At 43.3% G+C, this 23082-nt stretch overlaps 1 protein-coding gene across 1 annotated transcript; it reads right to left on the bottom strand.

Moving 5' to 3' along the window:
- Nucleotides 1-7738: 7738 nt before the first annotated feature.
- Nucleotides 7739-14460, bottom strand: LOC122059321 (beta-galactosidase 7-like). The gene is made up of 18 exons (XM_042622045.1): nt 14294-14460; nt 14019-14114; nt 13797-13909; nt 12987-13053; nt 12789-12881; nt 12545-12688; nt 12316-12407; nt 11820-11925; nt 11627-11714; nt 11403-11521; nt 11137-11319; nt 10773-10957; nt 10589-10683; nt 10085-10188; nt 9871-9987; nt 9663-9770; nt 8982-9202; nt 7739-8324 (listed from the first exon to the last, which is right to left on the bottom strand). Exons 1-18 carry the CDS (start codon nt 14456-14458, stop codon nt 7937-7939), a joined length of 2484 nt encoding a protein of 827 aa, XP_042477979.1. The 5' UTR covers nt 14459-14460; the 3' UTR covers nt 7739-7936.
- Between the last annotated feature and the right edge of the window lie 8622 nt (nt 14461-23082).

Raw genomic sequence — 23082 nt, 5'->3', positions numbered from 1 at the left:
GCGGCCTCATCTTTGAGGACGACGATGTGGAGGTGGTACCATCGGCCACCGAGGTAGCAGACGCCGACGGTGGAGGCTGCAGCGAGGAAGGCGAGGTCCAGCTGCATAGGGAAGTCCCTCCGACCCCTGGTCGTGGAGGTTCGGACCAGGAGGCACTCCCCGCCGAAGACGAAGTCGCTAACCCGACGGACGCTCCTTGAGGCCGCCTCGGCTCTCAGCGCAGACTACCCCCTTCTTGTCATGTAACTAGCCTTCGAGCTTTAAATGTAATCTTTGCCTTCGGGCTTCGTATGTAATCCATGCCTTCGGGCTTCGTATGTAATCCATGCCTTCGGGCTTTATCAATGCAATCATTCTTTTTCTAACTGTCTATTTAATGATCTTTGATTAGTAAATAGTTGCAGAGGGCCGAAACCCTAGTTGACCTTAGGCGCATGGCCCTGAAACTTGGCCGAGGGTCGACCTGTTAGTAAGTCAGACGAAGGATGACCCTGTTATCACTAGCAATATTTTACAAGTGTTTTCCCTCTCGGCTTGAGCCGAAGGGTTCACCAAAGGTCGACCCCTCAATAGCCAATCACCAAGTATGTTTTTCCTTCGGCTCCAGCCGAAGGGTTCACCGAAGGTCGACCCCTCAATAGCCAATCACCAAGCGTGTTTTGCCTTCGGCCCCAGCCGAAGGGTTCACCAAAGGTCGACCCCTCAATAGCCAATCACCAAGCGTGTTTTGCCTTCGGCTCCAGCCGAAGGGTTCACCGAAGGTCGACCCTTCAATAGCCAATCACCAAGCAATCCAAGTGTTTACCCTCGGCTCCCGCCGAAGGGTCTATCAGATGCTAGGTTTTTACCGAGGGTCTTCCTGCTAGTAAGTCGGACGATGGTCGAGGGGTTCACCGAAGGTCGACCGTCCAATAGTCAGGATCTCCAAGTAGTAAGTACTTTGCTTTCGGCTCAGGCCGAAAGGTTAACCGAAGGTCGGCCGTCCGATAGTCAGAATCACCAAGTGTATCCTCGGTTCCAGCCGAAGGGTCTGTTAGATGCTAGCCCTTCGGTCAGGTCTGTTCGGCTATGGCCGAACTCCGAGCCGAAGGGGTGATTCGGCCGGGTCAACCTTGCATTCTTTGAGCCTCCACCAAGGTGTGGATCTTCAGTCATCCGTTCCTCAGGGTTAGAGGTAGGAGAATTCTCAGTTGCCGTAAACCAGCTCTCGTATTATCCATAAAGTCTCGTGGATTTCAAGATGAATTACAACTTAAAAAGGTTCAAAAGGACAATAATTGCAAAGAACGACAGACGGAAAAATTTACAAATGGCTAGTACGTGCCCGCTACTTTACTACTAGTGGAATTTTCTTAGATTATCTGAGTTCCACGATCGGGGTACCCTTACTCCCCTCGTAGTCTCTAGGTGGTAGGACCCTGGTCGTATTACCCTCGAGACTCTGTAGGGACCTTCCCAGCTTGGGTCTAGCTTCCCTTGATGCCTTGGGTCCGACACTTCCGCCCTTCTGAGGACAAGGTCGCCCTGCCTAAACTCGTTCTTCCGGACTTTGGTGTTGTAGTGCCTAGCGACCCTCCGCTGGTAGGCGGCGATCCTTTCCTGTGAAGCTTCTCTGGTTTCTGCCAAGAGGTCCAAATTTTCCCGGAGTCCTCCGTCGTTTTTGTCTTCGTTGTAGTACCGAATCCGATGGGTAATAGCCCCTATCTCTACTGGGAGTACAGCTTCAGTGCCGTATGTTAACATGAAGGGTGTTTCTCCGGTAGCTAACCTCTCAGTGGTGCGGTAGGCCCAGAGAATGTGGTGCAACTCGTCTGCCCATAGTCCTTTGGCATCATCTAGCCTCTTTTTTATCCCTTGGAGCAACGTACGGTTGGTTACCTCTGTTTGCCCATTGGTCGAGGGATACCCGACGGAGGTTTTCCTGTGGTTGATGCCGAGGGCTTCACAGAACGCGTCGAAGGTTGGATTGGCAAACTGAGTTCCATTGTCCGTAACCACGACCTGGGGGATTCCGAATCTGTATACCACCGCCCTTTGGAAGAAGTCCCTTATGCTCTTTTCTGTTATCGTTGCTAGGGCTTCGGCTTCCGCCCATTTCGTGAAGTAGTCGACTGCCACCACGACGAACTTCCTTTGCCTCGTGGCCAAGGGGAACGGGCCTAAGATGTCCATCCCCCACATGGCGAACGGTACTGGGCTAGATAGGGACGATAGCTCGGTAGAATGTAGCCTAGGCACGGGGGCGAACATCTGGCACTTGACGCATTTCCTGACCAGTGATTCTGCGTCCTTCCTCATTGTCGGCCAGTACAGGCCCTGCCTTAGTACTTTGTGCGCCAGGGCCCGGGCCCCAAGGTGTTGGCCACATATCCCCTCATGCACCTCCCGGAGCGCATACTCGCCGTCGGAAGAATCCAGGCACTTGAGGTATGGTGAGGTAAACCCTATCTTGTATAGAGTGTCGTCTTTCAGGAAGAAGCGCGCTGACCTTATTCTTACTTTCCTTGCTTCGTCCCTGTTCTCTGGGAGCTTCCCCTCCTTGAGGTATTCTATTATGGCGTCCATCCAGCTTCGGCCGTTTTCACCTACGGGTAACACCTCGTGGGGTTTCTCGATGCTTGGCTGTGGTAGTACTTCGAAATACACCGCTCGTCCAAGTTCCGCGAAGTCGGAAGTGGCCAGCTGTGACAGTGCGTCTGCGCTAGCATTCTCTTCTCGTGACACCTGCTTTACCTCAAATTCCTTGAAAGCTGTGGACCTTTCTCGCACCGTGTTCAAGTATTCGGCCATCCTCTGCTCTTTGGCCTCGTATTCACCATTCACTTGCCGCACCACGAGTTGGGAGTCGCTATTCACTACCAGTTCCTTCACCATCAAAGCCCGGGCCAGATTAATTCCGGCTATTATCGCCTCGTACTCCGCTTCGTTGTTGGAGGCGTCGAAGCCGAACCGTAGGGCGCATTCTACTTTGAAGCCTTCGGGGCTTACCAACACAATTCCAGCGCCACTTCCATCGCTATTGGAAGCCCCATCCACATACAGCGTCCAAGCCTCCTCTGCTCGTTCCTCGGCAGATTCCTGCGGGTCATCGGGGATCGTCGTCTCCGCTATGAAGTCTGCGAGGGCCTGTGCTTTAATTGCGGTTCTCGGCTTGTACTGGATATCGAACTCTCCCAGCTCTATGGCCCAATTTACCAGACGACCGGACATATCTGGTCGCTGCAGTATTTTCTTCAGAGGCTGGTCGGTGAGTACGCATACTGTATGTGACTGAAAATATGGCCTCAGCTTTCTTGCCGCCGTCACGAGGGCGTATGCCACTTTCTCCGCCTTTCGGTATCTTATCTCGGCATCTAAAAGGGTTCGGCTGACGTAGTATATTGGCCGTTGTTGCTTTCCTTCCTCTTTCGTCAGTACGGCGCTTACAGCAACTGCCGATACAGCAAGGTACAGCTGTAGGACATCTCCGGTGTTCGGCTTTGTCAGCAGTGGGGGTGCGGCCAAGTACTCCTTCAATTGCTCGAAAGATCTTTCGCACTCCTCCGTCCACTCGAACCTTTTAGCCCCTTTCAGCGCCTTGAAGAAAGGAAGGCATCTATCAGCAGACCGAGACATGAATCTTCCGAGGGCAGCTACCCGACCCGTCAGCTCCTGGACTTGCTTTACGTTCTGGGGTGACCTCATGTCCCGAATGGCTTGTATTTTGACTGGGTTGGCTTCGATTCCTCTTTCTGAAACGATGAAGCCGAGGAACTTCCCCGAGGCTACTCCGAAGGCACATTTTGCTGGGTTTAGCTTCATGCCGTACCGTCGTAGCACTTGGAACGCCTCTTCCAAGTCTTGGATGTGTCTTTCCGCCTTCAGGCTTTTCACGAGCATGTCATCCACGTACACTTCCATGGTCTTGCCGATCAGCCCTTTCAAAACTTTATTCACCAACCTCTAATAGGTGGCCCCCGCGTTCTTTAGTCCGAAAGGCATGACCTCATAGCAGTACAACCCTCCTTCAGTTATGAAGGATGTTTTCGGGACATCAGCCTCGGCCATTTTGATTTGGTTGTACCCCGAGTATGCATCCATGAAACTCAGCGCCTCGTATCCCGCCGTGGCGTCGATGAGCAGGTCTATCTTTGGCAGGGGGTATGCATCCTTGGGGCAGGCCTTATTCAGGTCGGTGAAGTCGATGCAGATCCTCCACTTCCCGTTTGCCTTCGGGACCATCACCACGTTAGATATCCACTCCGGGTACTGGATCTCTCGGATGAACCGGGCCTTCAGTAACTTTTCTACTTCCTCGTCTATCTTCTTCTGTCTTTCTGGGGCGAACGTCCTTTTCCTCTGCTGCACCGGCTTCTTCATGGGGCTAACATTCAGGTGATGTTCTATTACCTCTCGGTCGATCCCGGGCATGTCCGATACCGACCAGGCGAATACGTCAGCGTTGCTCCGTAAGAATGAGATGAGTCTTTCTTGCTGCGACCTTGGCATGGTAGCCCCAATCTGGAATTGCCGGGTGTGATCTCCTTCTTCAGCTTCAACTTGCACCAAATCTTCGGCCGGCTCTCCTCGTTGATAACTGGCATCATCACGTAGATCCTCTATCGGGAGCGTCTCACCCGCCTTTTCCTTTCCCCAGAGAGTAGTGGCGTAACATCTTCGGGACGTCTCCTGATCGCCCCGACACTCCCCGACGCCATTCTTGGTAGGGAACTTCATTTTAAGATGGGGGGTGGAGACGATGGCCTTTAACAGATTCAACCCGACTCTTCCTAGTATGGCATTATACGCTGATGTAATGCTCACCACCAGGAAGTTGATCATCACCGTCACCTGGCGATCTCCGGTGCCAGCCCGGACCGGCAGCTCAATCGACCCTTCCACCTTCACCGGGACGCCAGAGAATCCCTGCAACGGGTGTTCGACCTTCTTTAATTTTCCTTCGTCGAGGCCCATCTTCCGGAAAGCTTCGAGGAACAGGATATCAGCTGAACTGCCGTTATCCACTAAGATCCTCTTCACTTTGCAATCTCCTATAGTCATGGCGATAACCAAGGCATCATCATGCGGGGTCTGTACCCCTTCCAGATCATCGTCTGAGAAGGAGATTATCGTCCCCGTCTTCGCCTTCTTGTTCGACCATTCTGCCACATGTACGCTCCTCGCGTAGGCCTTCGCCTTCCTGGCAGAGACCGAACTCTCTCCTGCGGCTGGGCCTCCACAGATGGTCGCTATAACTCTTGTTGGGCTCTTGTTCTCCTCTCGGGGCCGGCGTTCATCTTCCTCTGGTGTCCGGTTCCTCCGCTGTTCCTGATTTCCTCTGCGGGCGAGCCCCCTTCTCTCATAACGACCTCCGCCATCTCTCCGGCGATTTTCCATCCGGCCATTGCCTTCTGGAGCCCGCTCCTTCTCCCGATCTACAAATCTGCCTAAGTATCCCCTTCTGATCATTCCTTCTATCTCCCCCTTGAGATGCCAACAGTCCTCGGTGTCATGGCCGTGGTCTCTGTGGAAGTGGCAGTATCTATCCACATTGCGTCTTTCGGGATGTCGCCCCATCTTTCCTGGCCACTTCATGGCCCTGGCATCTGGAGAATCTTTTATCTGCATTAACACCTCTGTTCGCCTTCGGTTAAGGGGTGCATACCTCTCAAACTTCCTTGGTGGACTTGGGGCCCGACTGCGCTCGGACTTTCGTCTTTTTCCTTCTTCGACGGGTTTGTCGTCAACCCTTAAGGGCCTCTTCCTCGCCGCCTTCCTTTCGACTTCTTCATCTGCCTGGAGGGTTTCTTCCATCTGGATGTACTTATCACATCACGCCCTCAGCTCGGTCAAATCTCTAGGCGTATGCTTCGCCAGGGACCTCTTCAATTCCTTGTCCTTGACGCCACCTAGCAGGGCCGTGAACTCCTCCTTCGGGTCTAGGCCCCTGATTGTGATCTTTTCTTGTTGGAATCGCTTCATGTAATTCCGCAGCGATTCCCCTTCTTGCTGCTTGACGTTGGTTAGGTTCAACGTAGTCTTCTGTAGGGGCTGGCTACTAGAGAACCCCTTCACGAAGAAGTAACTCAGGTCGCTGAAGCTATGGATCGACTTCGTCGGTAGTCGGTTATACCACAGCCTCGCCGCCCCCCTGAACGTTAATGGGAGGGCCCGACACATAATATTTTCCGAGACGCGATGGAATTGCATGGCGACCTTAAAGCCTTCCAAGTGATCGACGGGGTCCCCCGACCCGTCATAGGTGTCGTACTTGGGCAGGCGAAAACCGACCGGGAGCGGGTCCCTCATGACCTCATCAGCTAAGGCCGTATCATTGGTGAGGTCGGGCTCGCGGTTCCCTGTCTGGTTTTCTGCCACCTTTCTGATTTCGTCCTTCAGGTCTAAGATCATCCTCTTTAATCCCGAGTCCTCGGACCTCTCTTTGTCTCCTTGGTGCTGATCCCCATGCGGGTCTCTGGCGGCGCGTCGTGTCCTACTTCGGGGCGCGGGACTCTCCCTTGCTCGGCTTCGAGGGTCACGATCGACCCTTGTCGATCCCCGTACTGCTTCGGTCTTCTTCTCGAGGCCTCTCAAACTGAACGTGGGGACCTGGGGGTGCTCCGCCGGTCCTATGGGAGACAGCTTTGGAGACCTCCCTCATAGTCTCGGCCATCCGGTTATATTTGTCCTGGAGGTCTTCGAACTGCTGCCTTGTCACGTACTCCTGGGCCGCGGGGGGCTGATGGTCGCTGCCTTCGCGTACTGAATATCCAGCCGACCGCTGGTATCTGACGGACACTTCCCGGTCGTCATGACCCCTTTCTCGTCCAATCTCCGCCGAGGGAGGAAGCTCCCCTGAAGGTTCTTCCCCCATGTCTATGTTGGACGTCGCTCTCGTCCTTTTTCGGTTGTAGGTTCTCCCCACCATTACCTTCGTTCCCACAGACGGCGCCAATCTGTTGCTGCCAAAAACCCCGCTAGTCCAACCTACACAAACACAGACGACGGAGGCCCGGAACTTTGTCCGGGGTTAGTCCTCCGACGCTCAAGTCAGGGTCGGCCGCACAGTTCAATAAGGGAGTAATGGTGAGGGTCTCAGAGCTTACCTTCCCCTTTCTTCCGTGCCTTCTTATATAGCTCTTCGGCCTTAGGGTTTTTTCCCCCTTCTTCCCTCTTAGAGTCCTACTAGAATACGTCCAACCTTCTGGGGGAATATTCCCCTCATGCAGACGACGTGATCCCGCGTGATTCTGCGGGCGTGCCTCGGTGATTGAGCGTGCTCGAGTGTGAGTGGTTTCTTGGAACCTTCGTCTGGCGGAGGACACGTGTCCCAGCAGTGACACGTGTCATTGCCCCCACCGAGAGGTTATTTTGGCTATATCATTACCCAACCTAAGAAATGACAAATAAACTTGTCAATTCATAAAAGATAGTTTATTATTATTATTATTTTTGTGTGGGGGGGGGGGTGTTATAGGAGCGGGTTGCCATAGATGCATAGAAACCTTTTTTTTTCCCCTCAAAACCTCATTTTACTTTAGTCTACTGATGAATTATTTCACTTCTTTTCATTTGTTTCACTTCAAACCAATGTGGCTTATATAATTTGTCTCCAGGACTTGAAGGTCTTTTAGGACTTTTATTCCCTTTTCAAGTGTGAAGTTTAATCTACAAAATTTTGTTAGGTCTTCTAGCGATAATACCAACTTAGGCCACTAAATTTAAAAGATCATAGAGTACATTAATAATTAGAAATCTCTTTTAACATAAGAAAAAAAAAGTCATTTTCCTTCACATTATTACGTTAATTATTGCACAAATCTTTTAGTACATATAATAAGGTAGGCAGTACCTAACAAAATCATAGAACTCCATGGACAAAAATAGGGAGGGTCTCTCTAATGCTGTGGATCTCAACCTAAGAGCTTAGATTGTAAGTACTTAACAAAAAAAGATCTCAACATGCAGCTTGCACAGCTAGCCTCTTGGGGGTGTTGATGCTGCAGCTACTTGATCCAAAAGTTGCTTCCAATACATTGACGGAACAAGACTCCTTTCCTACACATGACTTCTCCAACACAGATAGTGTGTTAGTAGCATCACAACTACCTTTCTTGAATGATCCACATTTTCCTTGGGGATCTCCAAAGCTGGCGAACTCAATTGCGGAAATGGTCTGGCCGCCTTGGCATGATAATTCTAATGTGCTTCCCTCATATGCATTACCACATGCCTTCTCCGTTGTGACAGTTTGGAAACTAATTTTGATTGGGTTGCCACCAATTTCTTCGAACAAGATTAATATGTTATCCCCATCATTTAGGAATGATCTTGGAACGTGGTACCTAAAACAAACCCAATTAGTAATTAGTTAGTGGAAGAACATAAATAAGTTTAGGCATTGTTTGACAACGTTCCGTTTCTGTTGTTTCTGTCGTTTCTACATTTTTTTGTTCCCAAAAACGGAGAAACAACCTAAAAAGCGTTTGATAAAGTTGTTCCGTTTCACCTGTTTCTAGAAACATAAATCAAAATTTATGCCTATTTACAATTCTAGAAATGACTTTGACGAAATAAGTCCGACTTGTTTCGTTGTTTCTAGAAATGAATTTGAGTGGAAAAAAAAAAAAAGGCTATTATGCCCAATAAATCTCTCAACTATTTAAATCTAAAAGAGGCAACCGAACCCTCTCTCCCTTTTGGGCATCCGATAAAACTATTGGGTTTTTTAGTGGCATAATGTCTATAAAAAAGTACTTCGAAAAACAGGTTTATCAAACACCCAAAAATCTGTTTTTATTTCTGAAAACGTGAAAAGTCGTTTCTGCTGTTTCTAGACACAGAAACAGCAGAAACGTTATCAAATGGTGTCTTACTGGCCCTTTCCATCGTCCCATGTATTAAAAAGGATTACAAGCTTCACAACTTAAAATTTTAAGGGATAATTAGTGTGTAACAATGGTGATGACAATAAGTTGCCACCATCCAATTTCTTCACTTACCATCTCTGTGAAGGATTACCGCAATTAGAAAAACATTTGTGATCATCGTAGTTTCCACGATAATCACATGTATCAGAACAAGAATATCCTTTGGGGGCTTGAGCAATCATGGTAGGCCAAAATCTCCCAAGGCTGTGTCCGTTAACCCAGGCATGCCCCTTGCTCATACTCTGCATGTCTATCACCACAGGATTTTTACCCAAAGGGGCCTTGAAGGTGGTCTGCCATCAAACACGTTCAAATTAAGTTAACTATGCCATTTCCATTAACAACTAGACAGATAAAATATAAAAATATTCCTTGAATATGCCTTGTTGATAAAGATTGGCCACAAAAGTCAAGCATTCAATCAAGAGTCAAGACTCAAATCTTATTCACGGCAAAAGAAAAAAAAGGGGAACTCAGCCCATTTATAACTAGGGTTCATCACTTTATTAGGATTCTTAGTGAAATGGTGGGTTGGGGTTGTACCTAAACCATGAGCTTGTTGATGGAAAATCCTTAAAACCTATCCATTTAGGATATGGTGCCGGGTCCTTCTTCCAGGCCCTTCACATTAGACTATTCACATCCCATGTGAGATAACTCCTTTCATATGGAATCCCAACAGATTTTATGAGAGAGAGAGAGAGAGAGAGAGAGAGAGAGAGAGAGAGAGAGAGAGAGAGAGAGAGAGAGTACCTTATACCAGGTCATGGGCCTATTGATGGGAAGTCCTTCTGATGCCCATTGATTTTTGCGTGACAATTTGTCGTCATAAAAATGCTGGTTCTCACCATTTAATCCAATCTTCAACCAAAGAACAAAGTAAAAATTGGGAAGTCAGATCAAGTGATTTTGAACCACTAGTTTCATGTTACTATTCCAACTTATCAGTTAATGATTTTACCTTATATGACCACTCGTTTGATGATAGATCCTTATTAAAATTACCAGTACTTCCAATCAATTGAACCGGACCACCAACTATTCCAAATGGTACCAAATCGAAAAATGAACCATAGTTCTACAAAAATAAAAATAAAAAAGAGAAAGATATAGAAACAAGAAATCATATAAATTGACAATATAGTAAGTGAGAAAAGAAAAAAATTTGTAGTTACCGTTAGTCCAACAGTGACGCTAAGTAAAGATATCAGATTAACCCCTTTTTTCAAAATGACTGGTTTCTCAAACACAAAACCACCTCCACTTCGCCAATCAGATCCTGTTTTTTCACCAAATTAAGAAATTTAATATCAAATTATTATAATGAGATGAATCCTACCAACTTACAAGGGGAAAATGGTTTAGGCTGCACTTGGTAGTCATCCGAAAAAACATTTCTAGTGTTTTTTCGTTTTACAGGAACAAGAAAACAGAACCTTCCGTTTGGTGTCCATGATTTGTTTTCCCGTTTTCTCAAAACAAAACAAGTGAAAAAAAAAAAAAAAAAGTAATGTTAGAAACGAAAAATGTTGAAAAAAAAAAAAAAAGTAATGTTACAAAACGAAAAAAGGAATTTTGACATAGAAATGAAAAATTCTGATTTTGACACGAAAAGTCATTTCTATAACATAATGACTACCAAGCGCAGCATTAGGCTAATCAAGTTTAAATTAAATTACCAATGCGCTTCTTGTTGACATAAGCATGAAGGACAGAGCCTGTTGTATTTACACGCAGAGTCGTGTTTTTAGGGAAAGTTGCATCAACATTCACCCTAAAACAGTGAATTTTATTAAATTAAGAAGGTAATTAGAAAGAACATCCTATGAGAATTAAGGAAGAAAGAAAGAGATATAACTATACCTAGTCATGTACCACAGGTAATCACTAGCATCAGCAGTTGTTGCCTTTTGTTCAAGAAGCTGTTTTGCAGTAGAGGAGCCCTGTCCATTTAGGGTATCTTTCATAGGCTCAGCTCTCCACACCCAATTGAGTTCAGTATCACCATTGCTTGGTTTCTTTGTCTTCATGGATATCTGGGTACTGACCTGTATGTAATCATAATATATATTTTTCATAACTGATATAATAAGTAATGTGGTTTACTATATGGAGATTCCAACAAAGGACGAGAGTGAGGATCCAGGTAAAAAGATTGACGGGTTATGACTAATTATAATAAGTGCCGGCTGTCAATCTAATGCACAATGAAATACTCCCTTCTTACCTTAGCAGTGTTGTAGATTTCCTTGTTGCAATCAACAAGAATACTGAGGGACCAAGCAGGCAAGAAGTACTTGCCATTGTTTTGCAAGTCAACATTCACGTCTTTGTTATTGTTTGCATTGCTCAAGAAGCAAACTGAATTGCCCGTAGAATTGCCCGTCGAGTTGCCCGTAAATGTAGACAACTGTTACAAAAAAATATTTCATATCATCTCCTATTTTGAGTTTCAGTGATTTGTGTAAGGACATAAGAACTGTTGCAACTAACCACCACATTGCTTTCAATGTCTTTGTGTGTTACTGACTTCTGGACAAGAATCTTCTCAGCTGATTTAATGATTTCATGGAGTCTCTTTAGATGTCCCCATTTAGGTTGATTCAAAAGCCCTGAAGAGTTTGATGTATTAAGTAATGTCCTTTTAACGGAGAAGGAACTCATAAATTTGTTAAGGTAATTCCTTTCAATCTCAACATTAAATTAATAATAATTACCATATTCATCCAGTGGTGCATCATAATCATAAGATGTTGTGATATATGGGCCACCTGATGAACGACCAAAATTGGTTCCTCCATGGTACTGAAACCAAGTCATTGAAATATTAGTTAGTACCTTCTCCTACTTATGTATATATATATATATATATATTTTTTTTTTTTTTTAGAATAGTGAGTGAGAGCTAACCATATAGTAGTTTTGGAGGACACCACCACTTTGAAAGAAACGAGCAACTGCGTAGGCCACATCTTCAGCAGCTCTGTAATGGAATGGGAGGCCCCAACCTATGAACCTGAAAAGAAAGTCCATTTAGCTTCAGACCCTCTATGCTGGGAAGAAATATCTGAAGGTTTGGTTTGATTGCAAGGAAGTTAAGGAAGGTCAAACTCATTTAAAATAAAATTATAAATTTTTTTTTTAATCATGATTGTACAATCTACTTGAAACTTTTATTATATTTGATTTGTAATATTAATCTTTAATTTCCATTTTAAATCCAAGGGATTTGATTGCAGACTACAATAAAATGTGATGACTTCATTTTGAATGACTTGGCATTCGTTTTTTAAGTCTTGATTTAATTTCACTTCATTTCTCTTTAATTTTTTCTTGCGATCAAATAGAGCCGAAGTTTTTCTTTCTTCTTATAAGTTTGTATTCTTTGAAAAAAATGTACACTCACCAGCCAGTCCAATTCTCAGTCCACATTTTGGGACTCTTTGGGTTATTTGGCTTGAAACTAAAGTCGCAGTAAAATCCATTGCACGTGTTAATCTGATAGGTCAATGAAAAATTGATCATGTGTTGACAATAAAAAGAATAAGAGTTGAAAACTTTATATACTTTGAGTAACAAATATTGAAAAAAAAAAAATGGATAGATTTTTGAATATTATTAACAGAAACAAATACCATTGACTGTGGTGCATTATCCTGTTGACACATGACCCATGGGATGCCAGTATTTTGGGATTCAGCCAGTTTTGCACACCATTGGATGTATCTTTGCCCTTCCTCTTTATAAGGCTCCATTATATTGCCATATTCATTCTCAATCTATCATGCATTGAAGAAGTATCATAAATAATTAGTGTTACAGTAGTAAAAGCAACAAAAATGGTAATAGGAAAAATATTGTCATCCTAATTAAACAAACCTGTAAAAGGATTATGGGACCTCCCTGAGGGGCAAGGAGCTTCTCCTTTTTAATCATATCCACTATTAAAGTAGTGAAAGTTTGCATCTCATCCTGTATTTAAAAAAAATAAAAAAAAATGTGGCTTTAAGACCATTAACTCCTTGTAGAAAAACTTGATCAACAATTTAATGAAATACAAAAAATGAAAATCCGAACCTTGAAAACTTGATTATCTGTCCTGAACTTGACTCCGGGTAGATTATGCATCCACACAGGGAATCCTCTGGTCATAAAAATAACATCTACCTAGTGAGTATACTTGTGAAAGACTAAACAATTCAAGGAAAAAGATTAGAGGTTAAATTTTATGGGTATCATGTATGGAAGAAATTTTTTTTGCTATTACCTGGGTTGCAACTACTTGGCAGTCTGTATGGAACTATCAGCTCTTTGTATTTGTTATATGTCAAATTTTGTATGACCCCACTATTTTCTAAAAGGAGAGTTGGTATATCGTTGGTGGTGAAGGTGGGATTTGATCTCAAGTGTCCGTGACATTTTCTATTTTAATAATTCTTTTTGGATGCCTTGGCTTTCTGCGATTCTTTAATTCTTTAATTCTTTAATTCTTTAATTTCTCTTCCTTCATGGTTCTAATGTTTGGATGAGATTCTTGAAATAATGAAAAGAGAAAATAGGTTAATTAGTAGTCGATGAGAGACTAAAGTCTCCCGCATGTGTAGCAATACGTATATGTTATACATACATATCCTAAAAACCCACTTTTATACCATGTAAAGTTTCCGTCCTAGAAGTTTAGGGCCTATTAATCACCAAACTTTGCCTCCACGTGGCATACATTGGTTTCCTCTCAACAAACATCCTAGTCACCTCTTGTCCGATTCTATCGAGCGAATCAGTGCAAATACTAGAATATATATGTAATGAGGGAAAAGGTTCTCTGAACTGTGAGAGGGTGTAGATTATCCTGTTTACTCAGCGAATCCTCTCCCATGTAATAATTACCCATAGTTCCATTCAGCACACGCATAAGGACCGATGCGCAGAATGGCGTAGAGACCGGCTTGCTGGACTGTCTTCAAAAAGCTGATGAGATCTAAGTTCCCTTTGAAATTGTACTGTGTCGAAACAAGAAGCAGAAAGAGAAGAAAATTGAGAAGAAAAATGGTTAGGATTTTTGAATAGATATGCTGATCATCAGTACTTATAGTTTTGAGTGATGAAAACCTCACGACGACGGGGCTCATGAGCATTCCAAAACACGTAAGTCTCTATAGCATCAAGTCCACCTTCCTTCGCCTTCTGGATTAGATCTGGCCACATCTGAATAAATGAAGAGATAGATTTGTAATTAGTTTTCAGCCAAAGTAAATAATAGGTAAACGGGAGTGAATCAGATTCTCGTATGATCTTGATCCACACACATGGAGTCCACATAAGAGTTGATACTCAAACCTGATCCACACTCCGAAAACAACTCCATCATTAATTAATCACTTTACCTCCACCGTACTGCGTGGGTAATGGATTGATCCAGAAAGGAGAATTCTTGGTTGTCCATTGATCAGAAACTGACCCTTGTCATAAGAAACGTCAGTTGCCCATGAAGGAGAGAGGCTCAAGAGGGTTAAACCTAAAACAAGTAGCATATCTATCCACGAACCCATTATTTTCCTTAAAAACTTTCGATGATTTACATTCTTAGCAACATAATTTATAGGCCAAACTCAAAAATAGAAATATCTAAGTTTAGACAAAGTAATATAAAGCTTGTCATCCAAGTTTCTATAGTCAAAAACATCATTTCTCTACGAATATGGAAGGATCCGTAAGAACAGTTCATTGTTTGGTCATCCACATTTATTTCTTTGGGTAAAATCTTTTCTTGTAAAGCTCATGGCTGTAAATGCACACATCTCCACGAGTCATGGATGGATTGGAACTGTCGTATAGGAAACAACAAGGCCCTTTTTGTCAGTGAGTCAGTAATGCTGTTAATATGCCTTGAAACACGTTGAAATATACAAGATATGAGTGAAGTTAGATGTAGAAACGCAACCATAAAAGCGATGCAGAAAGTAATGAAAAAATAGGAACAAAATAATGCACACAGGTTTACGCCTATGTCCTCAGCGAGATGAAATTTTGCGTCACTATCAATGGAGAATAGGATTACAACGCTAGTTCTCACACCTCTCCGAATTGCTTACAGAAAAAGTAAATCTCGCTACAAATATATAGTGAAAAACCCTAATACCGAAAAATACAAAATTGCCCTTAAATAAAAAATCCCTCCACCCCCACTATGTAGGGGGCCTCCTACCCCCTTGTAACCCCTGAGCATGGCTCGTTTACTGGCAAGTGGGACCACCGTTTTGTCAGGGGACCTGTACCGGTACTCCCTGGATTAAGCTGCGACGGAATACAAGATATCATATACCAACATTAGAGACCACTTCTACTAGTGTGACTGAAATTTGGTAGAAGGGGTGGCTGGAATTTGGAATGTATCATTATAATCATAGTGTTTTATTAGCACTAATCTCATTGATCGAATTTGGAAATGTATCATTATAATTATCAGCTCTAATCACCTCAAATAGAAAAAGTTCAAATTTAAGCATAAAGCAACAAGAAGATTAGAGGAAACGTCAAACAGAAGCTGGTCATTTGATAGAGCTCTCTCTCTCTCTCTCTCTCTCTCACACACACACACACAGCTTTTATTCAATTTGGGGAAGAATATTGGATTGAATAGTGATTTGGATATATTATTCAGAGTTCAAAAAATCATGTCCGTTAATTTACTGATTGGGCATTGCTTCTTTCTCCTTCTCTATTTTTTGGTGTTTTATTGATATTTATTGGCCTTTATGTTACTGGGTATTTCAAATCTGTTCAAATCCATAATGGGGTATTCCTACATATCATTGTAACTTTCTTGCACCAGATATCATATTAATGGGTTGTTTGCTTCTTATGTTTTAAATCTGGAATTGGAAGATTTTCAGGGTGAACATCAGTATAGAGGTTGTGAGAGTATTTCGCTTAATTCGGTGAATGAAAGAATAGTTTGTCCTAGGGGTGAAACAGGGCCGGGTTGGGTAGGGTTTCTTAAAACCCTAACCCAACCCTAGGTCCTCAAAATTCAACCCAGGCCCAACCCAACCCTGTCAGGTTCATGTTTAGGCCCAACCCTGCCAGGTTCATACCAACCCAATCCGGCCCTAATTGACCCTATCAGGGCCAGGTTAGGTCTGGTTGGGTCGGGTTGGGCTGGGTTGGGTTGACCTTGGCTTCTACAATGATTGGATTAACCTTGATTGACATATTTTTACCATTCATATCTTATATATTAAAAAATTATAGAAAAATGAAAAACTGATTGGTGACCTAATTTCTATTATAAAAATGCAAGGTTAAATTTCAGGCCGGGTTGAGGCCTCAACCCTAACCCGACCCAACCCTGACCCAGGGTTGGGGTTTTTCAACCCTGACCCAGGGTTGGGGTTTTTCAACCCTGACCCAGGGTTGGGGTTTTTCAACCCTGACCCAGGGTTGGGGTTTTTCAACCCTGACCCAGGGTTGGGGTTTTTCAACCCTAACCCACCCTCATGGTCAAAAAACTTGGCCTAAGCCTTTTCGGGCTTAGGGCAGGCCAGGGCGGGTTTGGGTTGTCAAGGCCAAACTTTCACCCCTAGTTTGTCCCAATTGATCACCTCAATGGTTGAGAATTATAAAAGATTTCTTTTGTATCCAATGCAATTCTAAATTAGTTATCCTATAACTATATATACTGTCAAATGAAGGGAAAATTTTGGTAAAACCTCTCTCTAAACGCTTGGGGTATACGAAGGAAATCTCCAAAAAAATCCACTCTGATACAAACCCTAACTGAATAAGGTAACACTCACCTTATAGGGCTCTCCTAGGAGATATCCTACTAAATCGAATAACCTACCAAATCGGGACTCGAGAACTGCCTAAACTCTCACTCCCCACCTATAAATATATAGGTACTACTCCCAAAAATGGGATGAATTCCATTACATTGATATTTTCTATTGCTTAAAGATCTAATTTAATCATCAGAGTGTCCCCCACCAGCACAGCCCAACTCTCCCTTCTTTGTCCTTCTGTGCAGGTGGGTCGAAGGGCTTGGGAAGATTCATTACCGCAACAGAATGAAGTTGTCCATGGGGATGACATAAATAAAGCTACAAAACTGGCATGGCATGGTACAAAGAAGTGGTTGTCTGGGTGGCCTACTGCCACCATTACCAACTTCGGGAGACAAGAAAGAACTTACTACTGAAGATCTGAACTAGGAAAACATTTCTCCTTAATCAGAGAACAATCCTCAGCAGGCGATGGAAGATCTCCCTCCTACCCCTCCTATGGATCAGCTAGACTGAATACTTTGGCCACCAACACCCAACTTTATGACCTACAATTGTAGGTGCTGGAGATGAACACTTTGTTCTGATGTCTCCTACACCGGCCCCTCCTGTGAGCTCTGTTGTAAGGGTGATGGACGTCGAGGGTCTCTCGACATTGATGATGAATTCGCGGGCCCCGGGCCCACGGGCCCCGCACCACAGTATTACCACTCGGCATAATATGTGGGGGCCTATTTCATGAATAGCTCATTCCTCTTTGTTGGGTATTTTTTCAACAATAAACTAATGGTCAATACAGGGATTGGGAATCATTAAAATTTGGAGTTGCCACCTTGGGTTAGGGCCTAGGACCCGGGATGTGGGCCGATTCTATAGGAGTGGACCTGAGATTGACTCGGTTTGGTCCAGAGATTTAGGGGAAGAGTCAAGTTATAAGGTTGGGAAGATGTTAGGCACCCACTTCACCCTGTTGAACCGGTCTTCCTATTAAATGCATAAATTCAAATATTTCCCAATATATCCTAACCTACATGTATGACTAAACATTTAATATAAACATTATACAAGCACTATATCAAATAAAATATATATATTATTCCTACTCTATTAAGAAATTATACCTGACCTTGACCCCTATTTTGGGTCAATAGGGGTGGGCCCCGATTGATATGTTTGTGATTTTGATGAAGACTCCCGACTTAAGTGGGAATGATCTTAGTTGCTCACTCATTTTCTTCAGAGAATCTAGGCCTTCGATTTCCAAGCTCTGGCACATCTCTCGAGGACCTCTAGGAAATTCGATAGAACTTTGACCTATAGAAGCTAAAGTAGGGCCCACTTGGATAAAACTTTGGCCTTAGGTCGAATGTCGGGTAAAGACCACTGACTTGGGCTAGAAAATGGTAAGGGTTTGTGGTTGGGTGAAAGAGGGTGCCAAAAATGGCAAGAAAGATTGCTACTTTGGGAAGGGGCTATTCCTTTCACACTAGGCTCCCTCAAACCAAAATGGGGAAATCTCTCCACATTCTTTTAAAACACTAAAAGTGGTAAAAAATGGACAATATTTATAGGCGTCTAGACCAAGTTTGGTGGGCCTGCCAAAAGTGGTAAATTCTTTGGCAGGCCCACCACCCAAAAAGGTAAATTTTTACTAGCCCGGTCAGTCTCAAGTTACTTTTTAAGAGGAAATTGGTAGGCCAAATTAGGGCCATTTTTTGAGAGAAAAGGTGGCAGGCCCACCAGATTCCTGCAAGCCCACCAGAACTCTAGTGTGTCTGGGAAGAATCTTGGACAAAACTGGCTAATCGATCCCCGTTCTGACTTCCAGGAGTGATTTCAGGAGATCGGGTCCAATTTTTGTATGCGATATATCGTCGAAATCGTCTTTTCAAGAACTATCCAATAGTGTGGGTTTCGAGCTCCTTTTTCATTCGCAAATATTTAAGGTTTAAAAGGAAGGGTCTTCTTCCCTATTGCAAGCTGGTATTTTTCTTGAAATCCTTATTCATGCCATTCTCGCACCATCAGAGAGCAGTTAGAATCAATTTGCCAATATATAACACGTTAGTATAATGTGCCCTGATATCGGGAAATCGACAGTGAGTCAGATTAGGGTTTCATGTCGAATAAAGGTTTCTAGCCAAATTAGAGTTTTGGGTTGGATTAGGTTCTTGGGCTGGATTAGGGTTTTTGGTTGGATTATGATTTTTGGGCTGACTGTCAGGTTTGGATCATCACAAAAGGCCTAGATTCTCTTCTGATGTAGAGCATGAACCTTGATAGTGCTCTATTGGTCATCACTGTCAAAGAGTGACAAAATTAGGTGTGTACAAAATGCCTTTATTTGGCCGAGGCCTATGCTATGGCCAAAGGACAAAGAAAAGAACTACCGAATTTTGTCACCCTGAGCATGTACTGCCGCCACTTACTCAAGGATGGAGGAGGTGCAAATAGGCAAATGCGGGCGAATAACTCATTATTAAATTCTTTCAAATAGGTTAAATCCTCGATCAATCAAGAAATTAATATGATCCTATCTAGTAAATTTTGACTAGGAAGTTAGGATCTTACCTGAGCCACCAAGTAATAATCTATATCGGATTGGTTCCTATCAAGATGTTAATACACAATAATTCAACATATAAAGGGTCTCTGGGACACACAATGGTATTCTGGTTATAGTAAATCAAAAACCTTGAGAAAAATGGTTTCTAAGCTGTCCAATGGTGTTTCGGTTGTACACCGAAAAAAAAGCCAAACAGGTTTCTAGGCCATCAAATGGTATTCCAGTTGTACGAAAACAGAAACCTATGACAAATAGATTTCTAGGTCATCCAATGGTATTCTGGTTGCTCTAAACAGAAACCCCGAGCTAAACAGGTTTTACGCAGTCCAATGGTATCTCGGTTATACTAACCCAGAAACCCCAAGCCAAATAGGTTTCTAGGCCGTCCAATGGTATTCTGGTTGTACTAAACTAGAAACCCCGAGCCAAACAGGTTTCTATGATTTCAACATATATTCAATATTCAAAAGTTCATGAATGTTACATGCAAATACTTAGGTATGAGAACACATGCAAAGATGACAACACTCATCATTTTTTTTCTTTTAGCCCCAATGGGGAAGTTGTAAAGAGTTAAAAAAACTCTTCTTTTTTTTTCATGGTTTTGTTTTCTCTTCATTTTTTAGCAGGGTCGTGAGACCCCCCTCTTCTTTTCTTTTTTTTTTGTTAAAACCTGGGAAGTTCGTGAGATTCCTCGTAGGCTCGCGAGTGTTTTGGAGGACTTGCAGGAACTCTGGCGAGCCTGTGGTTAGGTGTTGTCCCCCTATAAAAGGGTGGATCCCAAGAGAGTTTTTTATTCCACTTTTTTTCGTTTTGCTCCACGTGTGGTGTGGTGCTCTCTTCTCTCTCCTCCTGTGCTTCGGATTTTTTATAAAAAAATTTCAAATGGGTACACAAACATACAGGTGGTGGGAAAATTGTCGACAAGTTAGCTGACTCGTCATCCCAAAACGATGTTGTAGCATGGTATCTAGAATTGACCCTAAAGGGTACCAAGGATCATATTTACAACTTTGCTTGGGGATAATGGGTAAGTCTCTTTTTTTTTTGTCATGCCATGTATGTATGCTCTTGGAATTTTCCATGTGTAGATGCTAATGATATGCATGCTTAGCATATCCTATATGCTCATGTTAATATATGCTTTGATATTTTGATGTCCATGCATGTATACCCATGTACTTAAGACTTCTATGCATTTGTGCTACTGTTGTACATGATCTATAATGCTTGTGTTAAGACTTTTTACCTGTTATGGTAGGCCTAGGCAGAACCTTCATGTAGGAAGTATGGTTACCCTAACAAGCTGGGGGATTGGCTTAACCACATCCATCCCCTCATACGGTTGATGATCTATAATCTGCCCTTCCACCCTTGCTTCTACTTTGGTGCTCGAAAACTGGATGTTGAGTTTACCTGAGCCCTTACTGAGAGATGGTGGCCGAGTATTCACACTTCTCATTCGCCTATGGTGGAGATGACGATCACCCCCCCTTTCTCTTTCACGCATTGATTGGTCTTCCCTTTGGAGGCGAGCTGATCACCTTCTCTGCCCCCTTTAGCCGGTTCGAGGTGCTGGCACTTATTGATATTAATTCTCTGAATGTCAACATCCATCTTACTGTTGTGTAAGGCTTGTACAAGCAAGACAGTAACTATGTCCAACCCCCGCATGAAGAAGGAGCAGTTTATCTGTTGCATCTTCATCTATTGGGTCGGCTAGTGTTTGTTTAGGAATCCCTCTGATAAAGTCGACCTTTGGCTTACCTATTTCTTCAGAGACCTTCAAAATATTCAGAAGTACAACTAGGGGGATCTACTTATGCATATTTCCTAAGGATGATGGATCACCTAGCGTGGGGTGACCCAAGTCTGTACGGGGCTGCCTTTATTCTCCAAGTACCAACTGCTTGATCCATTTACTTACCTTACTTTGCTTTGCTTCATGTTCTGATGACTGTCTTCTCTTTTAGCCTTGGGCCTACGAGCACCTTGATTTCCTCTGCCCTCCCCTATCAAAGGGGGTTTATGACATGTTTCCCCTAACCAGGAAGTGGGGAGTAGGCGAGACTGTCCAAGGCCCTTTACCTCTTGCCACCACAAGGAAGGCTGTCCTGGACCGACTTACTGTGGTATGGTCTCCCTCTTTTTTCCTTTTCTTGCATTACTTATCCTTGTTGGACCTGCTTTCTTACCAATTCGTCACTCTTATAGGTTTCTTAGACTCCTTTCCAGACGGTGGCTTTCCCTTCGGCTGCCAATTGGGATAAGGCTAGGAGGTTCATCGGTCTCCGCATCTTATTTCAGGGTCCCAACGGTCCCGCATGGTACCTCCCAGCGGCTTCAGAGGTCTAAAACCCTTCCACTTTGATCTGTAACATCTGCACTGGCACAAGGGTTCATCACGTCCCTCTAGTCAGTAGACCGTTGCCATCCACAGGTCACTGGTACAGACTTTCTCTGGCACATCACCTATTATTAAAAGTTTAAATTAGGTCGATATCCTCTCTAGCCCCCTTGTTGCCTATGTGTGTCGCTGCATTTATATAAACTCATACCAACTCATCCCTATGTAATCCCTACCTTAGCCACCTCAACTCCTATTCTTTCACTCTTAAGATAATAATCCAAAACTAGTTGCCTTAACTTATCTTGCGAACCCACTTGACTAATAGGATTATCTACCCTCCTTTAACATGGACGATCTTTATAATGATTAACCTACAATGGTTGAATGAGGGTATCTATAATTTTTACCCAACCATGGTCATGTTGGTGAACTATGGTTAGGTCACTAGACAGTTATAGCCACAACTAGCTTACTATTGGAGGGGAAGTATGGATGATATGTGGTTGAGTAAGATGATCTTCTTTAGTTAGGAATATGGTCGACAAAGCCAACTAGACATAGTCGGTGCTCAAACGAAGTTGACCAAGCATAATCGAGGTCGTCACACATGTCTTCTTCTTATTGGTCAGTCATCAATATCTAGTAAGGAGGATCAAATCCCCACAACCTCAACAAAAGATCACTGATTAGGATGAGATACAACAATGGCTTTCCCTTGATCTTGCACTAAGGAAGCTCCATTTGAATCTTTAGATGCACTAAGGAAGGAAGTAACATTCGAAACCCTAACCTAACCATCTCTAGTAGTCCTCTTTCATTCCATCTTTTGAGGTTCCAACACTTGTAGCCTAAAAAAGACATAATCTAAAAAGCCTCTCTTTGAATAGAAAAGTTGAGTTATGAGATTATAATCTAACAGACTAAATCATGCAAAATAGTGTGATCCTAAAGGGTAACCTTTAAATTATCATTAATTATATAAAAGGATGACACTATGAAAGGTGTAACCTGAAAACTTTTAGTGGTAGATATTTTCATTACATATTCTCCACCACAACAACACCTTAATGGACCCTGCACCCATAGAATAAAATCATTGCCAAAATTAAATCCATTGCATTTAATTATGAGAGCACTATGACCTATGACTAGACAAAAAAATATTTAAGACTCACATGTAATTTATTTAATATAATAATAAAATAAATTATTGTTAAAAAGCTTTTTACAAAACAATTACTAGCCCTTAGATTTTGGCCAATCATAGTTTGACAACCGCCTCCTGGATGTTCTCCTAAATGGGTAGTGGAAATGCTATTGAGTGTCATCGCCATTACCATTTATATCATGCACATCGAGCGGCCGGTGTTTAGTCAGTAGATATCAACCATTAGCACAACACAAGTGCACAAAAATACAATGGCAATGGTAAATGTCTCTCAGCTATGAGAAAAAGAGACTACCACAAATTCATAT

This window comes from Macadamia integrifolia, chromosome 2 (genome assembly GCF_013358625.1).
Source record: "Macadamia integrifolia cultivar HAES 741 chromosome 2, SCU_Mint_v3, whole genome shotgun sequence".
Classification (NCBI taxonomy): Eukaryota; Viridiplantae; Streptophyta; class Magnoliopsida; order Proteales; family Proteaceae; genus Macadamia; species Macadamia integrifolia.
The sequence above is the reverse complement of the archived record's forward strand: the minus strand, read 5'-3'. Positions and strand labels throughout refer to the sequence as shown.